Source organism: Coregonus clupeaformis, chromosome 34 (genome assembly GCF_020615455.1).
Source record: "Coregonus clupeaformis isolate EN_2021a chromosome 34, ASM2061545v1, whole genome shotgun sequence".
In the NCBI taxonomy this organism is placed as follows: domain Eukaryota; kingdom Metazoa; phylum Chordata; class Actinopteri; order Salmoniformes; family Salmonidae; genus Coregonus; species Coregonus clupeaformis.
Genome location: NC_059225.1, coordinates 41,696,697 through 41,719,573, shown reverse-complemented (window position 1 = coordinate 41,719,573; position 22,877 = coordinate 41,696,697). Strand labels below are relative to the sequence as shown.

The 22,877-nt window shown below is 42.9% G+C and overlaps 2 protein-coding genes across 3 annotated transcripts; one reads left to right on the top strand and one right to left on the bottom strand.

Moving 5' to 3' along the window:
• The first annotated feature begins 3,535 nt into the window (after positions 1–3,535).
• On the top strand, positions 3,536–9,400 carry spdya (speedy/RINGO cell cycle regulator family member A). Its single transcript, XM_041848335.2, has 8 exons — positions 3,536–3,681; positions 3,967–4,078; positions 4,467–4,785; positions 4,953–5,011; positions 6,880–6,965; positions 7,308–7,479; positions 7,833–8,193; positions 8,475–9,400. Exons 3-8 carry the CDS (start codon positions 4,533–4,535, stop codon positions 8,534–8,536), a joined length of 993 nt encoding a protein of 330 aa, XP_041704269.1. The 5' UTR covers positions 3,536–3,681; positions 3,967–4,078; positions 4,467–4,532; the 3' UTR covers positions 8,537–9,400.
• On the bottom strand, positions 9,137–17,251 carry LOC121539664 (tRNA (adenine(58)-N(1))-methyltransferase, mitochondrial). 2 transcript variants are annotated; one of them, XM_041848332.2, is made up of 8 exons: positions 17,185–17,251; positions 15,934–17,017; positions 15,499–15,601; positions 11,723–11,913; positions 11,210–11,301; positions 10,808–11,019; positions 10,463–10,546; positions 9,137–9,655 (listed from the first exon to the last, which is right to left on the bottom strand). In XM_041848332.2, exons 2-8 carry the CDS (start codon positions 16,813–16,815, stop codon positions 9,621–9,623), a joined length of 1,599 nt encoding a protein of 532 aa, XP_041704266.1. In that variant the 5' UTR covers positions 16,816–17,017; positions 17,185–17,251; the 3' UTR covers positions 9,137–9,620. The 2 variants fall into 2 exon arrangements, with proteins under 2 accessions (XP_041704266.1, XP_041704267.1); XM_041848333.2 differs by lacking the exon at positions 17,185–17,251 and adding an exon at positions 17,087–17,151 and having other exon boundaries at positions 15,934–16,797.
• Between the last annotated feature and the right edge of the window lie 5,626 nt (positions 17,252–22,877).

Sequence of the window (22,877 nt, the reverse complement as noted above, 5' to 3'; positions counted from 1 at the left end):
TCCAAAAAGAAACATTGCTGCACGTCTGAAGTTCGCAAAATAGCCCCTGGATGTTCCACAGTGCTACTGGCAAAATATTCTGTGGACAGATGAAACTAAAGTTGAGTTGTTTGGAAGGAACACACAGCACTATGTGTGGAGAAAAAAAGGCACAGTACACCAACATCAAAACCTCATCCCAACTGTAAAGTATGGTGGAGGGAGCATCATGGTTTAGGGCTGCCTCAGGGCCTGGACAGCTTGATATCATCGACCGAAAAATAAATTCCAAAGTTTATCAAGACATTTTGCAGGAGGATGTAAGGCTATCTGTCCGCCAATTGAAGCTCAACAGAAGTTGGTTGATTGAACAAGACAACGACTCAAAACACAGAAGTAAATCAACAACAGAATGGCTTCAACAGAGGAAAATATGCCTTCTGGAGTGGCCCAGTCAGAGTCCTGACCGCAACCTGATTGAGATGCTGTGGCATGACCTCAAGAGAGCGGTTCACACCAGACATCCCAAGAATATTGCTGAACTGAAACAGTTTTGTAAAGACGAATGGACCAAAATTCCTCCTGACCGTTGTGCAGGTCTGATCCGCAACTACAGAAAACGTTTGGTTGAGGTTATTGCCGCCAAAGGAGGGTCAACCAGTTATTAAATCCAAGGGTTCACATACTTTTTCCACCCTGCACTGTGAATGTTTACACGGTGTGTTCAATTAAGACATGAAAACGTATAATTGTTTGTGTGTTATTAGTTTAAGCAGACTGTGTTAGTCTGTTGTTGTGACTTAGATGAAGATCAGATACCAATTTATGCAGAAATCAGGTAATTCCAAAGGGTTCACATACTTTTTCTTGCCACTGTATGCCTTTTATTTCAATGCATGTGTAGGATTTTTCTGGCATAGTTTGCATTCGCGGTCAGCTGTTTTATGCACTGGTTACTTTCACAGTGATGATGGTATTTGAAGTCGGCCTTGTTGTGACTTGATAGCGTGTATAATGCATCTATTTCATGTCGCACTGTATGCGCAGTTCCACAAGTAGAGTTAATTTATGAGGAGGTTGAGTAGTGGTTGACATTGTACACAGAGTTCCACAGACATTTACATTTACATCATTTAGCAGACGCTCTTATCCAGAGCGACTTACACATTGGTGCATTCAACTTATGATAGCCAGTGGGACTACCACATATATTTTTTTTTGATGGGGGGGGGGGGGTAGAAGGATTACTTTATACTATTTCAGGTATTCCTTAACGAGGTAGGGTTTCAAGTGTCTCCAGAAGGTGAACTTAATATAATTCATGCCTGGGGTAATTTTGTTTGTTTTTGCTGTTCTCCAAATATCATTTTAGAGTTGAGTTTGTGCCATACCCTAGGTTTAGCTGAATTGACGCCACTGCATGATATATTACTATAACAGAGAAATTGCGCAGAAATCTTTAAAAATTATCTTAACAGGCCCTTGGGCCGCTGGCCATGTCACCTTTCTCATTGTTTTATTTAAAATATATATTTTTGTGTGTCAATTTCCACCAGCCCACCCAACAAAAATATGGTCCAGCACATCTGGCATTTGCCAGAATTGCCAGATGGCCAATTTGCCCCTGGCTGTGATAGTTGTAGGCCTAATTTATATTTTCATTAATTTTCCCAGTAAGCTAGTGCAATTTTGGATTCATATATTGGCATGAAAATAAACACAACTGAACAACTTGCTATTTAGAGCATTTCCCCAAAATACATGTCCTGTTTTTGGCTTCAAAGACTATAATACGTCTCCTGAGTGGCGCAGTGGTCTAAGGCACCGCATCGCAGTGCTAACTGTGCCACTAGAGATCCTGGTTCGAATCCAGGCTCTGTCGCAGCCGGCCGCGACCGGGAGACTCATGGGCGGCGCACAATTGGCCCAGCGTCGTCCAGGGTAGGGGAGGGAATGGCCGGCAGGGATGTAGCTCAGTTGATAGAGCATGGCGTTTGCAACGCCAGGGTTGTGGGTTCGATTCCCACGGGGGGCCAGTATAAAAAATGAAAAATAAAAATTGTATTCACTAACTGTAAGTCGCTCTGGATAAGAGCGTCTGCTAAATGACTAAAAATGTAAAAAAAAAAATGTTATAACAAATGTGCATTGTCATGCAGTGACAGGATTATAATTGAGATAATGCAAATCATTAATAATTCCTTAGTTGGGCAAACTATTATCATCCTCTGCTTGCATCCCTAATCCCTACCTGTAGCCTACAAAAAAAACATCATTTTCGGGACACACCGTTCTTATTATACATCAGTGGGACACACTTGTGACTTGAATGATGCAATTCATGTTCCACATTTAAATTATAAAATGAGCGTGCAATTTAAATGAGAAAATTCACCCTGATATTTTACAAGATATAAACCTCAGTAACATTTCACCTCTACGGGATCGGTGACCCGTATACGGGACGGTTGAGCTAACATGCACTAATGTGATTAGCATGACTGTTGTAAGTAACAGCAAACTTTCCAGGACATAGACATGTCTTATATGGGCAGAAAGCTTACATTCTTGTTAATCTAACCGCACTGTCCAATTTACAGTAGCTATTACAGTGAAGAAATACCATGCTATTGTTTGAGGAGAGTGCACAACAACAAAAAATGTATCACAGCAACTGGTTTGATACATTCACCTCTGAAGGTAAATAATGTACTTACATTCAGTAATCTTGCTCTGATTTGTCATCCTGAGGGTCCCAGAGATAAAATGTAGCATAGTTTTGTTTGATAAAATACATTTTTATATTCAAATGTAGGAACTGGGTTCTACAGTTTGAACCCTTGCTGTCTCTCACTCCACCCCCACCCCGCCCGGCCATCTAGATGTGTGAAAGTTAGTGTATAAACTAATGATCCATCATGTATGACATTCCTGGGAGTGTGTAAACTTACATTTTGTATTACCATATCATTTTTGTATGTTCTCTATAGTTATGTACTTGAAAATGTATCAATTGACCAATTCGGCACATTTGGACAGACTTGATACAAAATAGTTCAGTATTGCAGTGCTTCACTGGACCTGAAACTTTGCACACACACTGCTGCCATCTAGTGGCCAAAATCTAAATTTTGCCTAAACTGCAATATTATATTGTGGCCTTTCTCTTGCATTTATTTCAAAATTGATGGAACAAAAAAAACAAAAAAAAACGATTGTTTTTTTGTTTGTATTATCTTTACCAGATCTAATGTGTTATATTCTCCTACATTAATTTCACATTTCCACAAACTTCAAAGTGTTTCCTTTCAAATGGTATCAAGAATATGCATATCCTTGCTTCAGGTCCTGAGCTACAGGCAGTTAGATTTGGGTATGTCATTTTAGGCGAAAATTGAAAAAAAGGGTCCAATCCATAAGAGGTTAAACATTTAATTTGGGAGGTACTTCATATATGACATGTGTCAAGCCTCGACATCAAACACAAACAAATACAGGTAGCTCATAATTAGGCACGCCTCTCCATTATTTTGTGTAAAATTGCGCAAACTCAAAAAATAACGCGGGGGATACCACCTCAAAGTGTCTAATTATCCCTACACAATGTTCAAGCCCTCAGTTTTGGGACATTTGTGAAATGGCGGAGGCCCGAGGGGAATTTGAAGGGGGTGATTTGGGATTGGCCCTAGGTCTCTACACACGGTAGGCGGGTTTTCTCTTTGATCAACTGCCCGTCTGTAAACAACTTTGCGCGGTTCTGATAAAAATCGGTTCAATTTTCGACGTTTCTTTAAGCGCGCTCCCGTCGAGCGGTTGTAGTCGCCCGCACCTGTGTGGGTTAGCACGAGGAGACAACTTTCATTTCACAATTGACAGTTTTTTTCTTCATTAAATCATTGTTTACTGAAATAACCATACACATACCAATTTATACTTTTACTTCAATAACAACTTTGTTTTCTTTGCCCTGTCACAACAACATAACAGCTAACGTTAGCTAGCTACTAGCATAGGACGATCTGAGGAAACGTTTCAGATTTCTTCAGGTCTTGATTTTCACGTTTGACTCAGACCATACTACTAGCTGGTCTAAGCAAAGGTAAGACATGGCGACTTCATCTGTAGACCAACATGTTTGTAACGCAACAAATGAATTGTGTGGTTGTCCCATAGACTTGTCTGCCGGCTCCTGTCTACATAGCCAGCCGAAGTGCGTTTACGTCGTTAGCCAACGTAGCCGGCTAACTAGCTGTGCTGTAACGTAGTTGCTTAGATTACTAGTTAGTTAGCTACCAAATGAATGTCTATGCTTGCTGACCTTCTAACTAGTTAGCATTTCTCGTCGAGCGTAGCTAGTTTCAAAGCAAGTTGGTTCTTTTAACTAATGTATCTACGTTAGCTAGTTACTAAAACATGTCAAAATATAATTTAATCACATTGTTGCCAGTGATTCATTTCTCTCACACTTCTCTCCTGTCACCTGACAGGTCAGGAACAACCCCTCAGAAAACATCTCACTAGTGACCATTCATGAACAACCACTCCTCAGCAGAATGATGAAACACACACACAGCTGGTGCCAGACACCCCCCTCAGTCACTGTGAGAATCAAACCCAACACAGCACACACCCTCCAGGTCAAGCGAGGCTTGCGGCTGAAGAGACCCAACCTGCAAGAGGCCCAGGGGCCGCCGGGCAAGAGTCAACCCAGCCAACGTCAAATCGAGGCCGCAAAGGGCAAAATCATATGGGGCCCGACGCTTGTCATTCAACGAGACGAGATGGCAGCCTTCTTCAGGCTTTTTGGTGAGCCAAAGAGAACAACACACTTACACCAGTCATAATATCTGAGATTGTTTGTTTAAAGTTGATAGAGCTCTCACCAATGTGTTTATTTTATTGAGGCTTGGCACATAATCTCAGATTAGAGACAATGAGCAGTCGGTGTCTCATGCAACTTCCTTTGGTTATAGATGACGATCTGATACAAGACTTTCTGTGGATGGACTGCTGTTGCAAAGTCACAGACAAGGTAACAAGCATTGTTTTGGAGGGTACCAATTTCATTTGTGTAGTGATTAACATATACAACTAGGGATGGGCATGACTACTCGAACGGACGTCAAAACTCGGATCTTTAACCAGAGATAAAAAAATGTCTAATACTGTGAAACTATTTGGTCGACATTTTGTCTTGAAGACCACGTACATTTTATTTGACTCTAGTGTTCCGTTTGTACGTGTGCATTTGCGTGACACAACAAAAAAGAAACCAAGCCAAGCATCAATTCTCCCTAAATTCCCTTTTTACCCTAGGTCTCACTCACTCAATTGCGTTCCGACCATTCTCTCTACATAAACGTGCTGAGTACGCACACAACCTCCCGTTAGGCCTACATAAATGGCTATAAAAACGTATCTAACTGATGGGATACACAAGCTACATTCCTTGCCAAATGACAGTTTTATCACAAATTGAAAATGGACTGGTTGACTGAAGTCGGGAAATGTGTTCCGATAACTAGCTGAAGGTTTGGACTAATTGCGTCCCGTCTATTTTCTGCCTAGGCTACTTTGCGTTTACCACAGCCACAGTCAAACTTGGCTATATCGAAAACAAAAATGAGCTTTTTGGTCTTAATTTAATGTTAGGCATAAGTTTGGCAATGTGGTTAGGTTTAAAATCAGATTTTAACAAAATTGTATAAATAGGCAGGGTTTATGACTTTGTGGCTAGGGTTTGACTTTGTGGCTGTGGTAACTAGTGACGACCCTACTTTGCGAACTGCTAGTGCCATTTATAATTGGTTAGCCTAGGCTATAACGTCCCTAAACATAGACAGGTTCCACACTGAAAATATGCAGAAACATTTGTTTGATAAAGACAAGCGTATTTTCATCAGAATCATTAAGCCTAGGCCTACTCACCAAACAGATGTCGTGGCTGTAATCCATCCCCATGAAGTGTGTTCAATGTGAAATTGTGTATCGATTTGGAAAATTCCAAAGAACAGGCAGAATTTATTTTACCTTTATTTAACTAGGCAAGTCAGTTAAGAACAAATTCTTATTTACAATTACGGCCTACAGCCAAACCCGGACGACGCTGGGCCAATTGTGCGACCTATGGGACTCCCAATCAAGGCCGGTTGTGATACAGCCTGGAATCGAACCAGGGGGTCTGTAGTGACCCCTCAAGCACTTAGATGCAGTGCCTTAGACCACTGCGCCACTCGGGAGCCCACTAAATCAAAATTGAAACTAAATAGAAAAGACTGACGTTTTTTTTATTTCGTCTTGCCAAATTGAGCCCAGTTTCAAATGATCACTCATTGAGAATAACTATTCGAGATGCGCATCACTTCGCACTGTTTTATTCTGTTATATTACATGTTTTTTAAAACTTTTTTAAAATGGTGTCTTGACTGTAGTAAGAGCTCGGTAAATAAGAGCATGTCTGCTAAATTAACAAAACAAGGCTTTGCCATTGCACAGCCATGGGCTTCTACAAGCAAGCATGACCGCTGAGGTTACTACCTTTTTGAAGATTGTGTTCCACAATATAATGTAACCAGTTGATATTGCGGTTTCAATCAATTAATCTTAAATAGCACTTGTTATAATTTCGCAAATCAGGATTCGTAATGGTGATAATAAATTATGCATTGTTGCGCATGGTTGGCATATAGATAAATGTGCAACAAAAAACATCCCAGTGCGGGCCTTGTGTTCTAAAAATAGCTATTTTTAAAATGTTATTCAAGTACTCTGAAAGAAATCATGAAAGAATTCGAACAGTCAAAACAGTTAATGCCCATCCCTGTATACAAGCCATGATGGTGCATCTTAACATATTAACTCATTTCAACTCCAATTCAACCTCTCTGCCCTATTTTTCAGTACCTTCTAGCTATGGCGTTTGTCTACTTCAAGAGGGCTCGCTTCAGTATGGGCGAGCACAACAGAACAAACTTTTTCATTGCACTGTAAGTTCAGTGAGACCTCTCTGTGAATCTACTACTCTGAAATAAATAGTTGACTCGCTGTATTCTGAACATCTGAGTAACCTTCAATGGATGCATTTCTATCAGTCTATAAGTCCTAAATGTATCCCTTGTTGAGAACAGAACCGAATGGGCCCCTGTATTTCAGTCAACCAGTGCAGACTGTGACACAACTTTAGTAATTGTAGAGCTACTTATCCCCCCAAAAAAAAAGAGGGAGAGAATTCATTGTACAACTGGCAACAAAAAGCTAGGAGGTAGGGAATCCTATTTTTGATATCTCATGCCCCTCTTGGGATCATTTTGTGCCACTTTTCCTTTCAGATACCTAGCCAACACCATGGAGGAGGACGAGGAGGAGAGCAAGTATGAGATCTTCCCATGGGCGCTGGGCAAGACCTGGAGGAAGCACTTCCCTCGCTTTCTCAAGCAACGGGACAAGCTGTGGGCGCGCATCGAGTACCGGGCTGCTGTCAGCCGCCGCTGCTGCGAGGAGGTAGCTAGACAAAACCATTACATGTAATGATGATGGATTAGGTGTTGGTCTTTCTCTTGTTCTGGTTGGAATTCTAACTTGACGTCCCCGTGCATAACTCAGACGGCTGCATAAATCAAGCATGCTGTCAGTCAGAGATTTGGAACAACATTTGAGATAACCACATGGATGTCAAGTTACTAGGATTTGTTCTTCTGTGTCTTACTGCAATTGTCACCTGCAATGTAATTTTATCTCCGAACTCTGACAATACAAAATGTACCATCTCTCCTCTTGAATTGGCTGTGTCTTTGACCATGTTTATCTATCCTTGTCTATTTCTGTGTGTGTGTGTGTTTGCGCCCTCCTTCCAGGTGATGGCCATCGTGCCTACCCACTTCATCTGGCAGCGGGAGCGCGCTGAGCACCACAGTGGTGCTCAGCGGTTCTACATTGGCGACCGGGAGAAGGTCCACATGCCCCGTGGGCCCTCCGCCTCCCCTGCCCCCTGTGCCCTCTGCGCCCAGAGCTCTGGCCTGGGCCTCTCTTCCTCCTCGGCCTCTGGATCCTCCACCTCCCTTACGCCCTCCTCCCCGCTACCCTTTGCCCTGGCCCTCTCCCTGGAGACCACTCCACCCAGGGCCCAGGCTTCATCCTCCCGCAGACCGTGCCAAATAAAGACCAAGGTCCAAACCAAGGCCCAGCGCCGCTACTGCTGCACCGAGGAGGCCCCAAGTGAGTGCAGGCGTTGGTTACAGGATGGCTGTGCTGTGGTTAATTTCTGAATTATATATTTTTGCTTCAAAATTATGACTATATTGACTGGCAAGGTTTGCTTGAAGTTATATTAAAATATAATCTATGTTGAGTGTCAGCAGCCAAGTTTTGCTGTATCTATTTCTAACTTCTGCTCTGAAGTAAAACACCCAGCAAAGATTTGTTAGACCCTCAATATATTATCTTTCTCCTTTAACAACACTCATGTCTTCGCTAACAATTTCAATGTGTTTTGTCAGGGAACGAGTCTTATTATGGAGCAGGACACGACCCGTCTATGGACTGGATCAACGAGGAGTAGAATAGTACTACAAAGAACCAACTCAGGACTACATTTACCATCCCTGGTCCTGTGATGCACTGATACCCTATGTGTGCTTACTTTTCATTCATATTTCGTTTTCATAACATCTACAGAATGCCAATTTACTGCTCTACCTCGATTAGGTGGTTTAAATGGAAACTAGCATCCACGGGGGACTAAATCCTATCTTGAGGATTTGTGTAACTCAACATGTAATTATAACTCGTAGGTGTTACTCAAACTTGAGTGTAGTTTGTCATTGATGTCATGTGTCATTTCTCAAGTTAGGAATTGGTTCAGGGCTTCTTGGATCAGGGTTTAACTTTATCGTTGCTGTAGGTAAGGGCAAGTAACATTTCCCTCAACTGTCCTGACAGGCCTCATTCCACAGGCCATGAAATGTGAAACATGTCAGTTAAAACATTTACTTCACTTTATGTTCTGTGTATACTTTTTACATAAAAAACCTGTACAAAGATTTGTCAAATTCTCGGCGCCGTCAGCTGTGTAGTAAATCGGACTGTCATTGCTTGAAAAAAAAAAAAGCACATTAATCCTTTAAGGTGCACACACTTGATTTAACATATAATTGATTAATCACTCAAAACACTTGTTTATTTATTTGCTGGAGCACTTCAAGGTCTTGCACAGTTAGTGGTGGGCACATTGGTTGAATATTTGGATCCTGTAATGGACTATTTGGATCCTGTAATGGACCAATTCCTTAAATGTAAATCTGCTGGATGGATATGTACAGCATTTGATCCATGAGTGAAGGCTTTATTGGCCAATGGGGTTGTTCTGTGATACTAAGGTGCCAGTCAAATGGCATTTCAATAAAGGCTTCTTATGTCCCCATTAGTTTGGTGTTTTATTTAGTCTTTATATTTGAAGTGTTGTCAAGCAGTATGAATTTCTATTATATCTCAACTGATTTTAGGACAACTAAACCACTACATTTTCCTCTGCAGTACCAAATCACCCAAAATGTTCTCAGACAAGGCAACTCACATTTATTGATTAATAGAAAATATCCAAATCGCTCTTCTCATGAGTCTTCACATGCGAGGAAGGAGGCTAGCTACCCCTGACTCTTCCTCAGTTTCACCAGGAACGCTGAAAGGACAAAATGTCACAGTGAACAAGACAATACCGTGGATGTATTCAGAGATAATCATTCAGAATGTAGCAGATAAAAATGTAATGAATAGAGCTGCCCGATTCTGCATGACAGAATCATCTGTTCTACAAAAAGCATTTCTATCAATGATTTTTTTTACGTTGAACCCTTCTGAACAGACCCCACATCGAATAGGCAATGTTGCACTTTCAGTGGCATCATTACTTAGGTTTCCATCCAATTTGCAACATTTTCCCATAATAGGGGTGTTTCCATCAAACAGACTTGTTGCAGATAAAAGGCTGTGCGTGACAATGTGGGGCACAAACACTTTGCGCTTACATTTTCAAGTACCGAATAAAAAACAAGTTCAACGTGTTTCCATTGTATTTTCCACTCTACCGATGGTTTTGTCACACAAACTGTTCCGATAAATGTCAAACTTGCCCAATCTGGGTTTGGCGCATGCGCTCTAATCTAGACAACGGTTTGCTGGTAAAGTGTTAAGGGTAGGTTATGATGAGATCTGGATAAGAGCAATATTTTTTATTTGATAATTGGCAGCCAGGCATTGATCATGTCATTAGCATTCAAATAATACCCTCAATATTTATTGGTAATTTGCATCAAGCTCATCACTTAACCACCATTAAAAGTAGACCGGTATACTCGGCTAAATGACTATCGACATTTGTGAAATTGTACCGACACAGTGTTTCCATCACACCTGTCATGATGTAATGTCATACAATATGACTTTACTCGCATAAAAACTGGATGGAAACGTGGTTATTGACACTGACCTGTGTGGCTAGCTTGCTCCGGGTGAGGTCGAGCAATGTAAGGGACACTCCCATATGGTGCGGGTTCCGGACTGCTGGTGTATTCTGAAAGAATAACAAAAAGTGTGGTGTAACACAATATTACTAAATAGAGGACTTTTATTTAGAAAAAGTCAGTGATCTTGTGCCTTCTGAAAATATCACGTGAAAAGACAGGGTCAAAATAACACATTTCTGTCAAAGGGAACCATATAATGCAACGGCAGCAGGATATTATTATAATTGCCTTTAGTTTAGACAGACATTATGACATCCAAGGTAACCCAAGCACCCCCATGTGACCAGATGATTTGAACAAGAAATCACCTTTTTTTTCATCTGATTTGTCATTCTCTCCTTTCTCCTCTTCCTCCTGGCTTCTCGCTGAGGGAGGGGCTTTCCTGCGGCAGAACCGCCCATCTTTCTGGATTGCCGGGGCCAACAGCCAATCCCTGAGCTGCACTTCGATGATGCGTTCACACAGCATGGGGAGGGCAGACCATCGGAGTCCCTCCAGTAGATCAATGACCTGCGTTATACTGAATCACACAGTAGAGAGAGTGAAGGAGACATGTAAAGTATATGAGGAAATGAGGGCCCTGACCAGAAATAACCTCTAGCCCCTAACCCCTTAGACACTTGTGGAGATCTGAGAGGATTGGACAGGTGTATGCAGTGTTTATGGGGTATGGGCTAGGGGTTGTTTATGGACGGGTCGAGGTTACTCACTTGGCTAGGTAGACAGCACAAACTGCTCCGGGATGGAGATGTGGAGTCACAGTGGGCAAAACCAAATGAGGGCTTACCATATCCAGAGCAATCTGAAACACACACACACACACACACACACACACAACTTTGAAGTTTCTGAAGGTTAGTCTTTCAAGTGACTGGTCAAGGGACGGTTTCCCGGACACAGATTCAACTCCTGGGTTGAAAACCATTAGTGCCGGAGTCTGGTGCAGCAGTAATGCTCCCGAATCCTGACCACACATACCCCCATGGTGACGGGGGTTCGAGCCCTGTCGCGGCCACTCGGTCTATGCCCCCAGAAGTAGGGGTCCTACTTCTACCCCTCTATTTCTCTGTATGTCCTATCATAAACTATACGTTTTCCAAGGAGATTTGCCTTACACTGCAAAAAAAGGTAATTATACAAAAATACACCAGTATACAGAATTGCTCAAGAAAAAACGATAAATGACATGCACTCAATTACAAGCGAAAGAGACATATCCTTACAGAGTGAAAGCCTCGCCCGGCAAGGAGCAAGGATGCCCCCTGCAGGTCGGCGTTCAGAAACTGGACGTTGTCGGGCCATTCCTCTCCTCGCCGCAGGATCCAGGAGGAACGCCAGCGGTTGTAGTTGAGCACGGCTCGTCTGTGGTGGTCCTCCCTGATTTCCACACTCATAACGCTGCCCTTGGAGCCCACTGGGGAGAACAATAATAATATAATAATAATAATAATAATAATACATGCCATTTAGCAGACACTTTTAGGGTGTTTTCACACTTTTTGTGAACTCAGTGCGGTTAGTTAAATTTTTCGTGCAGTGTGAAAACTCCAAAGTAACTCAGACCCCTCAAAATAACCTCGAAGTGAACAGAACTGAGACCATCTCGAGAGGTGGTCTGAGTTCGGTTCGCTTGAATTCCGTAGTCCGGTTCCCTTTTTTAGGGCAATGTGAAACCAAAGCTCCCCAGGTTTGCTTGTCATTATTCCCACACCACACACTAGACTACTGCAACACCATTTCCCTTGCCATAAACCCTCACATTGGTGCCACAAAAGAGAGAAGATGATGTGCAGGTTTGCTGGGAAAATGTGTGCTGTTTTTGGATATTGATTAGCGATGGTCAAGGACGCACAGAAATTCCAACATTTGTGGAGGTTTTAGTTCAGATTATTTGTTTGCAATATGTGATCTATAGGCATAAACTGTTTATTGATTGTGGGTTTGAATAGTGTGAGAAGACAACCTATTTGGTGATAATCACAACATAGATTTTGTACCCTATTCTAGCCCTTAAAGAGGCAGTAGCCTACCTTGGGTGTACAATTTTCAATTACAGCATTATTTATTCTGCAGTTATTCTGCTATTTACTCTGTTAGCAATCAAATGTACATGTTAATAGTATCTTCTGATTACAATTATTATGTCTCATATTTTAATTAAAAGCAATCAATTAGCAGAGTGGTGCCAGGAAAATAACCACTCCCTCAACGTCAACAAAACAAAGGAGCTGATCGTGGACTTCAGGAGACAGCAGAGGGAGCACGCCCCCATCCACGGGGCCGCAGTGGAGAAGGTGAAAAGTTTCAAAGTTCCTTGGCGTACACATCACTGAATCTAAAATGGTCCACTCACACAGACAACGTGGTGAAGGTGGCGCAAAAAGCCCCTCTTCAACCTCAGGAGGCTGAAGAAATTTGGCTTGGCCCCTAAGAACCTCACAAACATTTACAGATGCACCATTGAGAGCATCCTGTCAGGCTGTATCACCGCCTGGTACGGCAACTGCACCGTCCGCAACCGCAGGGCTCTCCAGAGGGTGGTGCGGTCAGCACAATGCATCACCGGGAGCACACTGCCCTTCAGGACATCTACAGCACCCGATGTCACAGGAAGGCCAAGAAGATCATCAAGGACCTCAGCAACCCGAGCCACAGCCTGTTCACCCGCTATCATCCAGAAGGCGAGGTCAGTACAGCTGCATCAAAACTGGGACAGAGAGTCTGAAAAACTGCTTCTATCTCAAGGCCATCAGACTGTTAAATAGCCATCACTAGCCGGCCTCCACCCAGTACCCTGCCCTGAATTTAGTCACTGTCACTAGCCGGCTACCACCCGGTTACTCATCCCTGCACCTTAGAGGCTGCTGCCCCATGTACATAGACATGGAACACTGGTCACTTGAATAATGTTTACATACTGTTTTACCCATTTCATCTGTATATTCTGTATTCTAGTCCATCCGATTCAGCTATTGCTGTACATACTGTATACTATTCTATCCACGTATTCTTCAGATATACTATATACACATACTGTCCATAATGTCTATACATCCCATCACACACATATACAGTACCAGTCAAAAGTTTGGACACACCTACTCATTCAAGGGTTTTTCTTTATTTGTAATATTTTCTACATTGTATAATAATAGTGAAGACATCAAAACTATGAAATAACACATACGGAATCAAAAAGTGTTAAACAAATCAAAGTATATTTTATATTTGAGATTCTTCAAATAGCCACCCTTTGCCTTGATGACAGCTTTGCACACTCTTGGCATTCTCTCAACCAGCGTCACCTGGAATGCTTTTCCAACAGTCTTGAAGGAGTTCCCACATATGCTGAGCACTTGTTGGCTGCTTTTCCTTCACTCTGCCGTCCGACTCATCCCAAACCATCTCAATTGGGTTGAGGTCGGGGGTTTGTGGAGGCCAGGTCATCTAATGCAGCACTCCATCACTCTCCTTCTTGGTAAAATAGCCCTTACACAGCCTGGAGGTGTGTTGGGTCATTGTCCTGTTGAAAAACGAATGATAGTCCCACTAAGCCCAAACCAGATGGGATGGCGTATCACTGCTGAATGCTGTGGTAGCCATGCTGGTTAAGTGTGCCTTGAATTTGAAATTAATCACAGACAGTGTCACCAGCAAAGCAACCCACACCATAACATCTCCTCCTCCATGCTTTACGGTGGGAAATACACATGCAGAGATCATCCGTTCACCCACACCACATCTCACAAAGACACAGCACCACATCTCAAATTTGGCCCAAGCAAGTCTCTTCTTCTCATTGGTGTCCTTTAGTAGTGGTTTCTTTGTAGCAATTTGACCATGAAGGCCTGATTCACACAGTCTCCTCTGAACAGTTGATGTTGAGATGTGTCTGTTACTTGAACTCTGTAAAGAATTTATTTGGGCTGCAATTTCTGAGACTGGTAACTCTAATGAACTCTAGGTCTTCCATTCCTGTGGCGGTCCTCATGAGACCCAGTTTCATCATAGCGCTTGATGGTTTTTGCGACTGCACATGAAGAAACTTTCAAAGTTCTTGAAATGTTCCGTATTGACTGACCTTCATGTCTTAAAGTAATGATGGACTGTTGTTTCCTTTGCTTATTTGAGCTGTTCTTGCCATAATATGGACTTGGTCTTTTACCGGTAGTGTATATTTATACTCCGGACACTGACATTGCTCATCCTAATATTTCTATATTTCTTAATTCCATTCTTTTACTTTTAGATTTGTGTGTATTGTTGTGTATTGTTAGATATTACTGCACTGTTGGAGCTAGGAACACAAGCATTTCGCTACACCCGCAATAACATCTGCTAAACATGTGTATGCAACCAATAAAATGTGATTTGCTTCCTAAATGTAAGTAGGTATATCTAGCTGTCTGATAACACATTCTGATTGAATGCCTTGTCCTGCACTTTGTGAAAACCCGGGGTGCATGTTGGAAACAGATCTTGGTTCCTTTCTAAACATAGCAACGTGAGAGGACTCAGTCCACAAAATAGTTGAAGTGAACTGGCAAAAGAGCTGAGTCCTCATTCAAAGGCAAGGGCAGTGTGAATACAAAGAGAACTGAGTTATTTTGCTTTTTTTATACCCCAGTTCACTTTAAAGAGGACTGAGATAAGTTATTTTAAAGAGGACTATATGTGAGAACACCCTTATCCAAGCGACTTGGTTGGCCCAAGCAGGAATCGAACCCACAACCCCTGGCGTTGCAAACGCTATGCTCTTACCGACTGAGCCACACAGGACCAAGACAAGAAAGAGGGGTATCGGGGACACCCAAAATTGCCAATCTTGGATTATTCATTTTGAGATTAAGGCTTTCTGATTTCTTCTAGTGAAGGCTTAGAATATGGATGCAGTTTAACTTTCCCCTGTATTGTATGACAACCAGCCACACAAGCATCTGTCCACTTTCACTCATCATCACTCATAGCAAACACGTGATAAATAAAGAAATATACAAACCAGCTCGGGACAGGAAAAGTGACATGGCCCCCGACCCGGAGCCTGACTCCAACACACAGTCTCCCTCTGTGACATCCATCATCATCAGCATTGTACTGGCATCCTGGAGAGAGAGGAAGAGAGAGTGCGAAAGTGAAAGAGAGACAGAAAAACTCATAGGATATAAGTCTTTCCTACAATTACCTGTTGTAGCTAAGTATGTATTTTACAGCTGTATTATGCAGTTACCAAAGTCTAATCTCTGATATCAAATCATGTCATGTTTGATTCCACAAGCCAAGCCAACACAGTCAAGACTATACAATTGGGCTTGTGATAGCACTGCAGGCCTTCCCCATAAGAAACAATGATACTGCTCAGTAGCATGATGTATTCTGGGAAAACAAAGTTCTGTCTCTTCCAGTACCAGACAGGAGCATACGCTACATACAATACCTTTGGATAGGCGATTGCCGGCCCCCTCTTCATATACAGCACGTATTCCTCCAGGTTGGGCCGGCGTATAAGGATGGGTGTCCCGTGGATGGTCCGAATGAAGTCTCCCGCGTGGCGGCCGGCAATGTCACTGTGCCCGATGGTGCCCCAACTGCTCTGGAGACGTTGCCCATCCTGCAGCTGAAACATCTTCCTAAACTCCACGCGGCCTTTCTTCCGGTACTCTGCCAAAAGTAGTTCCCCGAAAGTGAGTAAATGCTCCCCGGGAAGAAGGGTGGGCGTCATAGGAGTCACGTATCCCTCCTCTTGCGAAGAATTTGTTCCCTCTCTGAGAATCGGGCAACCATTTGGCTCTAGTACTGTGTTATCAATGACAGTACCCTCCTCTTTTTCTTCTCTCGCTCGAACTGTGTCATGTCCTATGTGCACCTCTGGCTCTGCACTTTCTACTTCTCCTTGTGAGCTGTGGGTCTTGTGGTCTTTTTGAACCCCAACCCCATCGGATTCCCTCTGTTCCACTTCCTGGTTCTCCTCTCTCAGCTGCAACACCTCTGGGGCTATGGAGTCCTGGGGCAAAAGGCGGTTAATCCTCTCCAAGGGCGAGAGGGGTCGCCTTTTACCAAACAAACCTCTTCCCAGGGTGTGCATAGGGGTTAGAGTCTGGGGTGAGGGGTCAGGGTTGTCTGTTGTTTTGCTCCCATTCTCATTTTCCCCTTTCTCCCCCTTAGGATCAGTCCCGAAGCTCCTTATGTACAGTGTACATCTAGGGAGTTGACTTTTGGGATGGAGCTGCCTGTATCCCTGCTGGCCAATGCAGGTGACACATATCCGCACCAGTCTTTGTGTGAGGAGAGACCCACCAAACTGTAACCCAACAGACATCAGTGCAGAGTAAAAGTGGAGTAAAACTGTGTGTGCTGAATTGGTACCATGTAGATAGTGTTTTCATGACACCAGCATGTTGCATTCAGTGTTCAATGCTTTTTCAAATCACTAAGTGACACTTGACATATAATGCTGACAGTGACTCGATTTCACAATGACCTTTGTTGGAAAATAACAACCCACATTTGAAAAGTCCGGTCTGTCACAAATGAGAGAAAGCAGAGAAGAGAGAAATTATAGTTATACAGTATACTAGAAATATACTTACAAAACCATGAATAAAATTCAAAATGTGGCACTGGCAGATAGCGTGCAGAACACGATTTATATAGATAACCTATTTTTCTTAAAATGTAATTAACTTACCGTTTAGGTCCCTCCCTGTTACTTCGCACAATGGATGTCGCCATGCTGTAAAACGCATGTGTTCTACGTCAATCCAAAGCGACAACCCACGGATGCCGTACTTTCTATTTACCAGTAGATGGTGCTGATTAAATAATTATTTACTGGCGATAAAAGCACATGCACTCTCAAAACAGTGATGTACTCAGTTGCTAATGTTTACACTAAAAACGTAATGTCATGCCACCATGCAAAAGAGAAACAATTGCTATGGCATGCGCGCATCATTTGTTACTCTTTGCACTGTAGTAGTTAGCTAGAATACTGCCACAGATAGATCTGAATATTTCTTTGAGACATGAATGTGTATCTAGTTGAACTCTTAATAATTAAATTAACACCCAGAGCCACTTCAATGTATCAGAGAGATGGACTGTTTACTTTTCATACGGAATCAGACACCTGGGCTGCGTTCAGTATATAAAAACGTAATAGAACGTTCAAGTGAACGGAAACCGTGATCTACTGAACGACCAGTTGAAAAACTGGGAGCAGGGTTGCCAGGTCCAGCTCAAATTACTAGCTCAAATTACTAGCCCAATTACTGCAACCCTGCAAAGGCCTGAAAACTAGCCCGCAAAAAATGTCACAGCAAGAGAAGAATTGCCACATTTATACAATAAACCGTTTTTCCATAACGTTACCAATTAAGAAGGAATATCGTTGGAAGCAAAATTCGGTTTTACTCAGAATAATAATTATTGCAAGCTATTACATGATGTAATAAAGGAATTTGAATATGTCCCAAGAGAAAATATAATTCATCCTTATTAAACTCAATGGATGTCGATTTAACTCGTTTGACTGCTATGATTAAGCAATATGATTAAGCAAGAAGACATAGTGGGTATGGTATATGGTAATATACCACGCAGTGGCAATTTTAGCATGTAAATCTTGGTGGGGTAAACTCAACATTTTTTGGGGGATGCATCAATCAATCAATCAAATGTATTTATAAAGCCCTATTTACATCAGCAGATGTCACAAAGTGCTATACAGAAACCCAGCCTAAAACCCCAAACAGCAAGCGATGCAGATGTAGAAGCATGCCAGCAAAGCCACTACACAACACTAAACAATACATTAATTGCACTATAAAGGTGACAAACGGTGTCCACATTTTCAGCACCATGGAGTGAATCCTTACCACCGCTACACCTGGCTATCAGCGGAGTCTTGTCTGGCAGTGAAACAGTTCATTCAGCCTCATTTACTTCCTTTTAAAAAAACATAGGTGATGTGGCTGACTTGCTTAAACAAATGTGGTTTCTACAGACAATTGAGATGTACAAACTATGGCATAAGGGAACGATGAGCGGATAAGAGGCAATCCGTAATTTAAATTAAGACATTAATGAGCGAGCTAAGACGGACGTAGTCAATATAACCATTTGTTCAGCGCTTTTGAAATGTTCAGCGACAGAATTCAGAACATGGGCCGTTAATACAGTATTCTCCCTGTACACCAAGTCAGAACCGTAGGATAAATAAAGGGGGCATATACTGTACGCAGACAATGAAAGATCTTACAATATTCGATGATATTTCTCTAAAACAGGCTATAAGTGTGCACCACCAAGTCAGAACAGTAGGCACATTTATGAGGGGGAAAGGGACCAAATTATTAGGGTGAGGCACATGGCCTACTAACAGCTTACTACACAACACTAATACACGTAGTATTACTTTCTTAGCTACAGTACACATATCTCCCTGGCATATTACATCATTTATGCAGCAGCATACAAGACATTTTTGGACTCACCGTTGTGCTGTGCTCATTTGAACAGGAAGGTGGCGCGGCGGTTCTTCTTGTGGGGAAATTTTGTCATCAAAGTCTGGCATTCTCTGGATTTATGGTGAATTCAAGACAACTGGGAACTCTGAAAAAAAAACAAGGTTGAATCATGACATCAGTGATCTTCAGGTCGGAGCTCTAGAAAGAGGGCCGAGTTACCGACTTGAAATTCAGAGTTGGATGACCGTTCAAAACCTATTTTCCCAGACGGTGCTTGTTTTTTTCACAGTTCCCAGTTGTCTTGAACTCACTGAAGTCTGAGATTTCCCAGTTACGAGTTTCCAGTTGTTTTGAACGCAGCAGAAGTCATGCTGGATTGACAGCATGGCCAATGTATTCAACCTTTTCTGGCCCATGGTGTTGCGTGTGAATGTTTATCCCTTTAAGCTTGGAAAAGAGACCCTTAAACCCAGACTTGGACCACACATCCTCTCCACCGAATAGCAGGGGAAGCATAATAGTGATTGCTTTGCAACGCTTGCATTTAACCACTGATTCCTTTCAGACCACTCATTGTTGAATTTGCAATTTCCAACTTGTTGTGTAATGTTTATATCCAATGGCCGATGAGCACCGATACGTTTTATCTATAATTTCTCTTCATATGACAAGGATTGAAAAGGATTTGCCAGTAGATTGTCAGCGTGATTCATGATTACGACTGCTTGTCTAGCTTGCTAGCTAAGATTTTGAAAGTATGATGTTGACATGATCAGTCCAATCAAAGCTACGGTAGATATAACGTGACGTCATTTTAACTTTGGCCAATGACCTTGAGCCTTCTTGGATGGACACTTCTAATGGACAGTGCATTCGGAAAGTATTCAGACCCCTTCCCCTTTTCTACATTTTGTTACGTTACAGCCTTATTCTAAAGTGGATTCAAATAATTAATCAATCTACACACCATACCCCATAATGACAAAGCGAAAACAGGTTTTTAGAAATGTTTGCAAATGCATAAAAAACAACAACAACAAAAATACCTTATTTACATAAGTATTCAGACCCTTTGCTATGAGACTCGAAATGGAGCTCAGGTACATCCTGTTTCCATTGATCATCCTTGACATGTTTCTACAACTTGATTGGAGTCCACCTGTGGTAAATTCAATTGATTGCACATGATTTGGAAAGGCACACACCTGTCTATATAAGGTCACACAGTTGACAGTGCATGTCAGAACAAAAACCAAGCCATGAGGTTGAAGAAATTGTCCGTAGAGCTCAAAGACAAGATTGTGTTGAGGCATAGATCTGGGGAAGGGTACCAAAAAATGTCTGCAGCATTGAAGGTCCCCAAGAACACAGTGGCCTCCATCATTCTTAAATGAAATAAGTTTGGAACCACCAAGACTTCCTAGAGCTGGCCGCCCGGCCAAACTGAGCAATCGGGGGAGAAGGGCCTTGGTCAGGGAGGTGACCAAGTACCCGACCGTCACTCTGACAGAGCTCCAGAGTTCCTCTGTGGAGATGGGAGAACCTTCCAGAAGGACAACCATCTCTGCAGCACTCCACCAATCAGGCCTTTATGGTAGAGTGGCCAGACGTACGCCATTCCTCAATAAAAGGCACATGACAGCCCGCTTGGAGTTTTCCAAAAGGCACCTAAAGGACTCTCAGACCATGAGAAACAAGATTCCCTGGTCTGATGGCTTCGGGACAAGTCTCTGAATGTCCTTGAGTGGCCCAGCCAGAGCCCGGACTTGAACCCAATTGAACATCTCTGGACAGACCTGAAAATAGCTGTGCAGCGACGCTCCCCATCCAACCTGACAGAGCTTGAGAGGATCTGCAGAGAAGAATGGGAGAAACTCCCCAAATACAGGTGTGCCAAGGTGTAGCGTCATATCCAAGAAGACTCAAGGCTGTAATCGCTACCAAAGGTGCTTCAAGAAAGTACTGAGTAAAGGGTCTGAATAGTTATGTTAATGTGATATTTCTGTTTCTAAAAACCCACTCCTGGTCACTCTGACTGACTCTACCTTTCCTAATGCCTCCGTAACCATCTTCGGGCATAGCCGCGGGAAGTAGCTGTGCTGAGGGTGCTGCAGCACCCCCTGAAAAATCAGAATAAAATAATAATAATAATAATAATACACTACATAGCCAAAAGTATGTGGAACATCGTCGAACATCTCTTTTCATAATCATGGGCATTAATAAGGAGTTTGTCCCCCCTTTCCTGCTATAACAGCCTCCACTCATCTGGGAAGGCTTTACACTAGATGTTGGAAAATTACTGCGGGACTTGCTTCCATTCAGCCACAAGAATATTAGTGAGGTCGGGCACTGATGTTGGGCGATTAGGCCTGGCTCGCAGTCGGCATTCCAATTCATCCCAAAGGTGTTCGATGGGGTTGAGGTCAGGGCTCTGTGCAGGCCAGTCAAGTTCTTCCACACCGATCTCAACAAACCATTTCTGTATGGACCTCGCTTTGTGCACGGGGGCATGGTCATGGTGAAACAGGATAAGGGCCTTCCCCAAACTGTTGCCACAATGTTGGAAGCACAAAATCGTCTAGAATGTCATTTTATGCTGTAGCGTTAATATTTCCCTTCACTGGAACTAAGGGGCCTAGCCCGAAACATGAAAAACAGCCCCAGACCATTATTCCTCCTCCACCAAACTTTACAGTTGGCACTATGCATTCGGGCAGGTAGCGTTCTCCTGGCATCCGCCAAACCCAGATTCGTCCGTCGGACTGCCAGATGGTGAAGCGTGATTTATCACTGCAGAGAACGCGTTTCCACTGCTCCAGAGTCCAATGGCGGCGAGCTTTACACCACTCTAGCCGACGCTTGGCATTGCGCATGGTGATCTTAGGCTTGTGTGCGGCTGCTCAGCCATGGAACCCATTTCATGAAGCTCCCGACGAACAGTTATTGTGCTGACGTTGCTTCCAGTTTGGAACTCGGTACTGAGTGTTTTAACCAAGGCCAGACGATTTTTATGCTCTACGTGCTTCAGCCCTCGGCGGTCCCGTTCTGTGAGCTTGTGTGGCCTATCACTTCTAGGCTGAGCAGTTGTTGCTCCTAGACGTTTCCACTTCACAATAACAGCACTTACAGTTGACCGGTGCAGCTCTAACAGGGCAGAAATTTGACAAACTGAGTTGCTGGAAAGGTGGCATCCTATGACGGTGCCAAGTTGAAAGTCACTGAGCTCTTCAGTATGGGCCATTCTACCGCCAATGTTTGTCTATGGAGATTGCATGGCTGCATGCTCAATTTTATACACCTGTCAGCAACGGGTGTGGCTGAAATAGCAGAATCCACTAATTTGAAGGTGTGTCCACATACTTTTGGCCATGTATTGTTTCTATATAATTTTTTGGGGAAAATGTTTTATTTTCACAAAAGTAGTGCACTGGGCATTTAATAGTCCTGTATTATCCATCAACCAGCACTTCTGCCATCTCTCGCCCTCGGTTCCATTCCAGCCATTACAATGAGCCCATCCTCCTATAGCTCCTCCCACCAGCCTCCACTGCCATGTACTAGAGCTAGTGTGTACTATTTAGTTAGTGTTGTACTAGCTACCTAGCTATCCTAGTTAGTGTGTACTAGCTAGCTGCACAAGCAACAGTGTTTAACATAACACCCTGGACCAGAGCTAGTGCGCCAACTGGTTTGCACATAGCACACTGACGCCCTGGAACAAAGCTACTGACTAACACGTACGTGAGACCAACAAACGTCTACAGGTTGCACATTAGTGGCGGTCGGTGTGTTTAAAATGAGGGAGGATTATTTATTTTTTATGAGCATGGCCTTATTTCTATTACAGCATAATGGATGACTGTCGTTCATATTCCATTCACCCAGCTCAATGTAACATCGATAGGTTTAG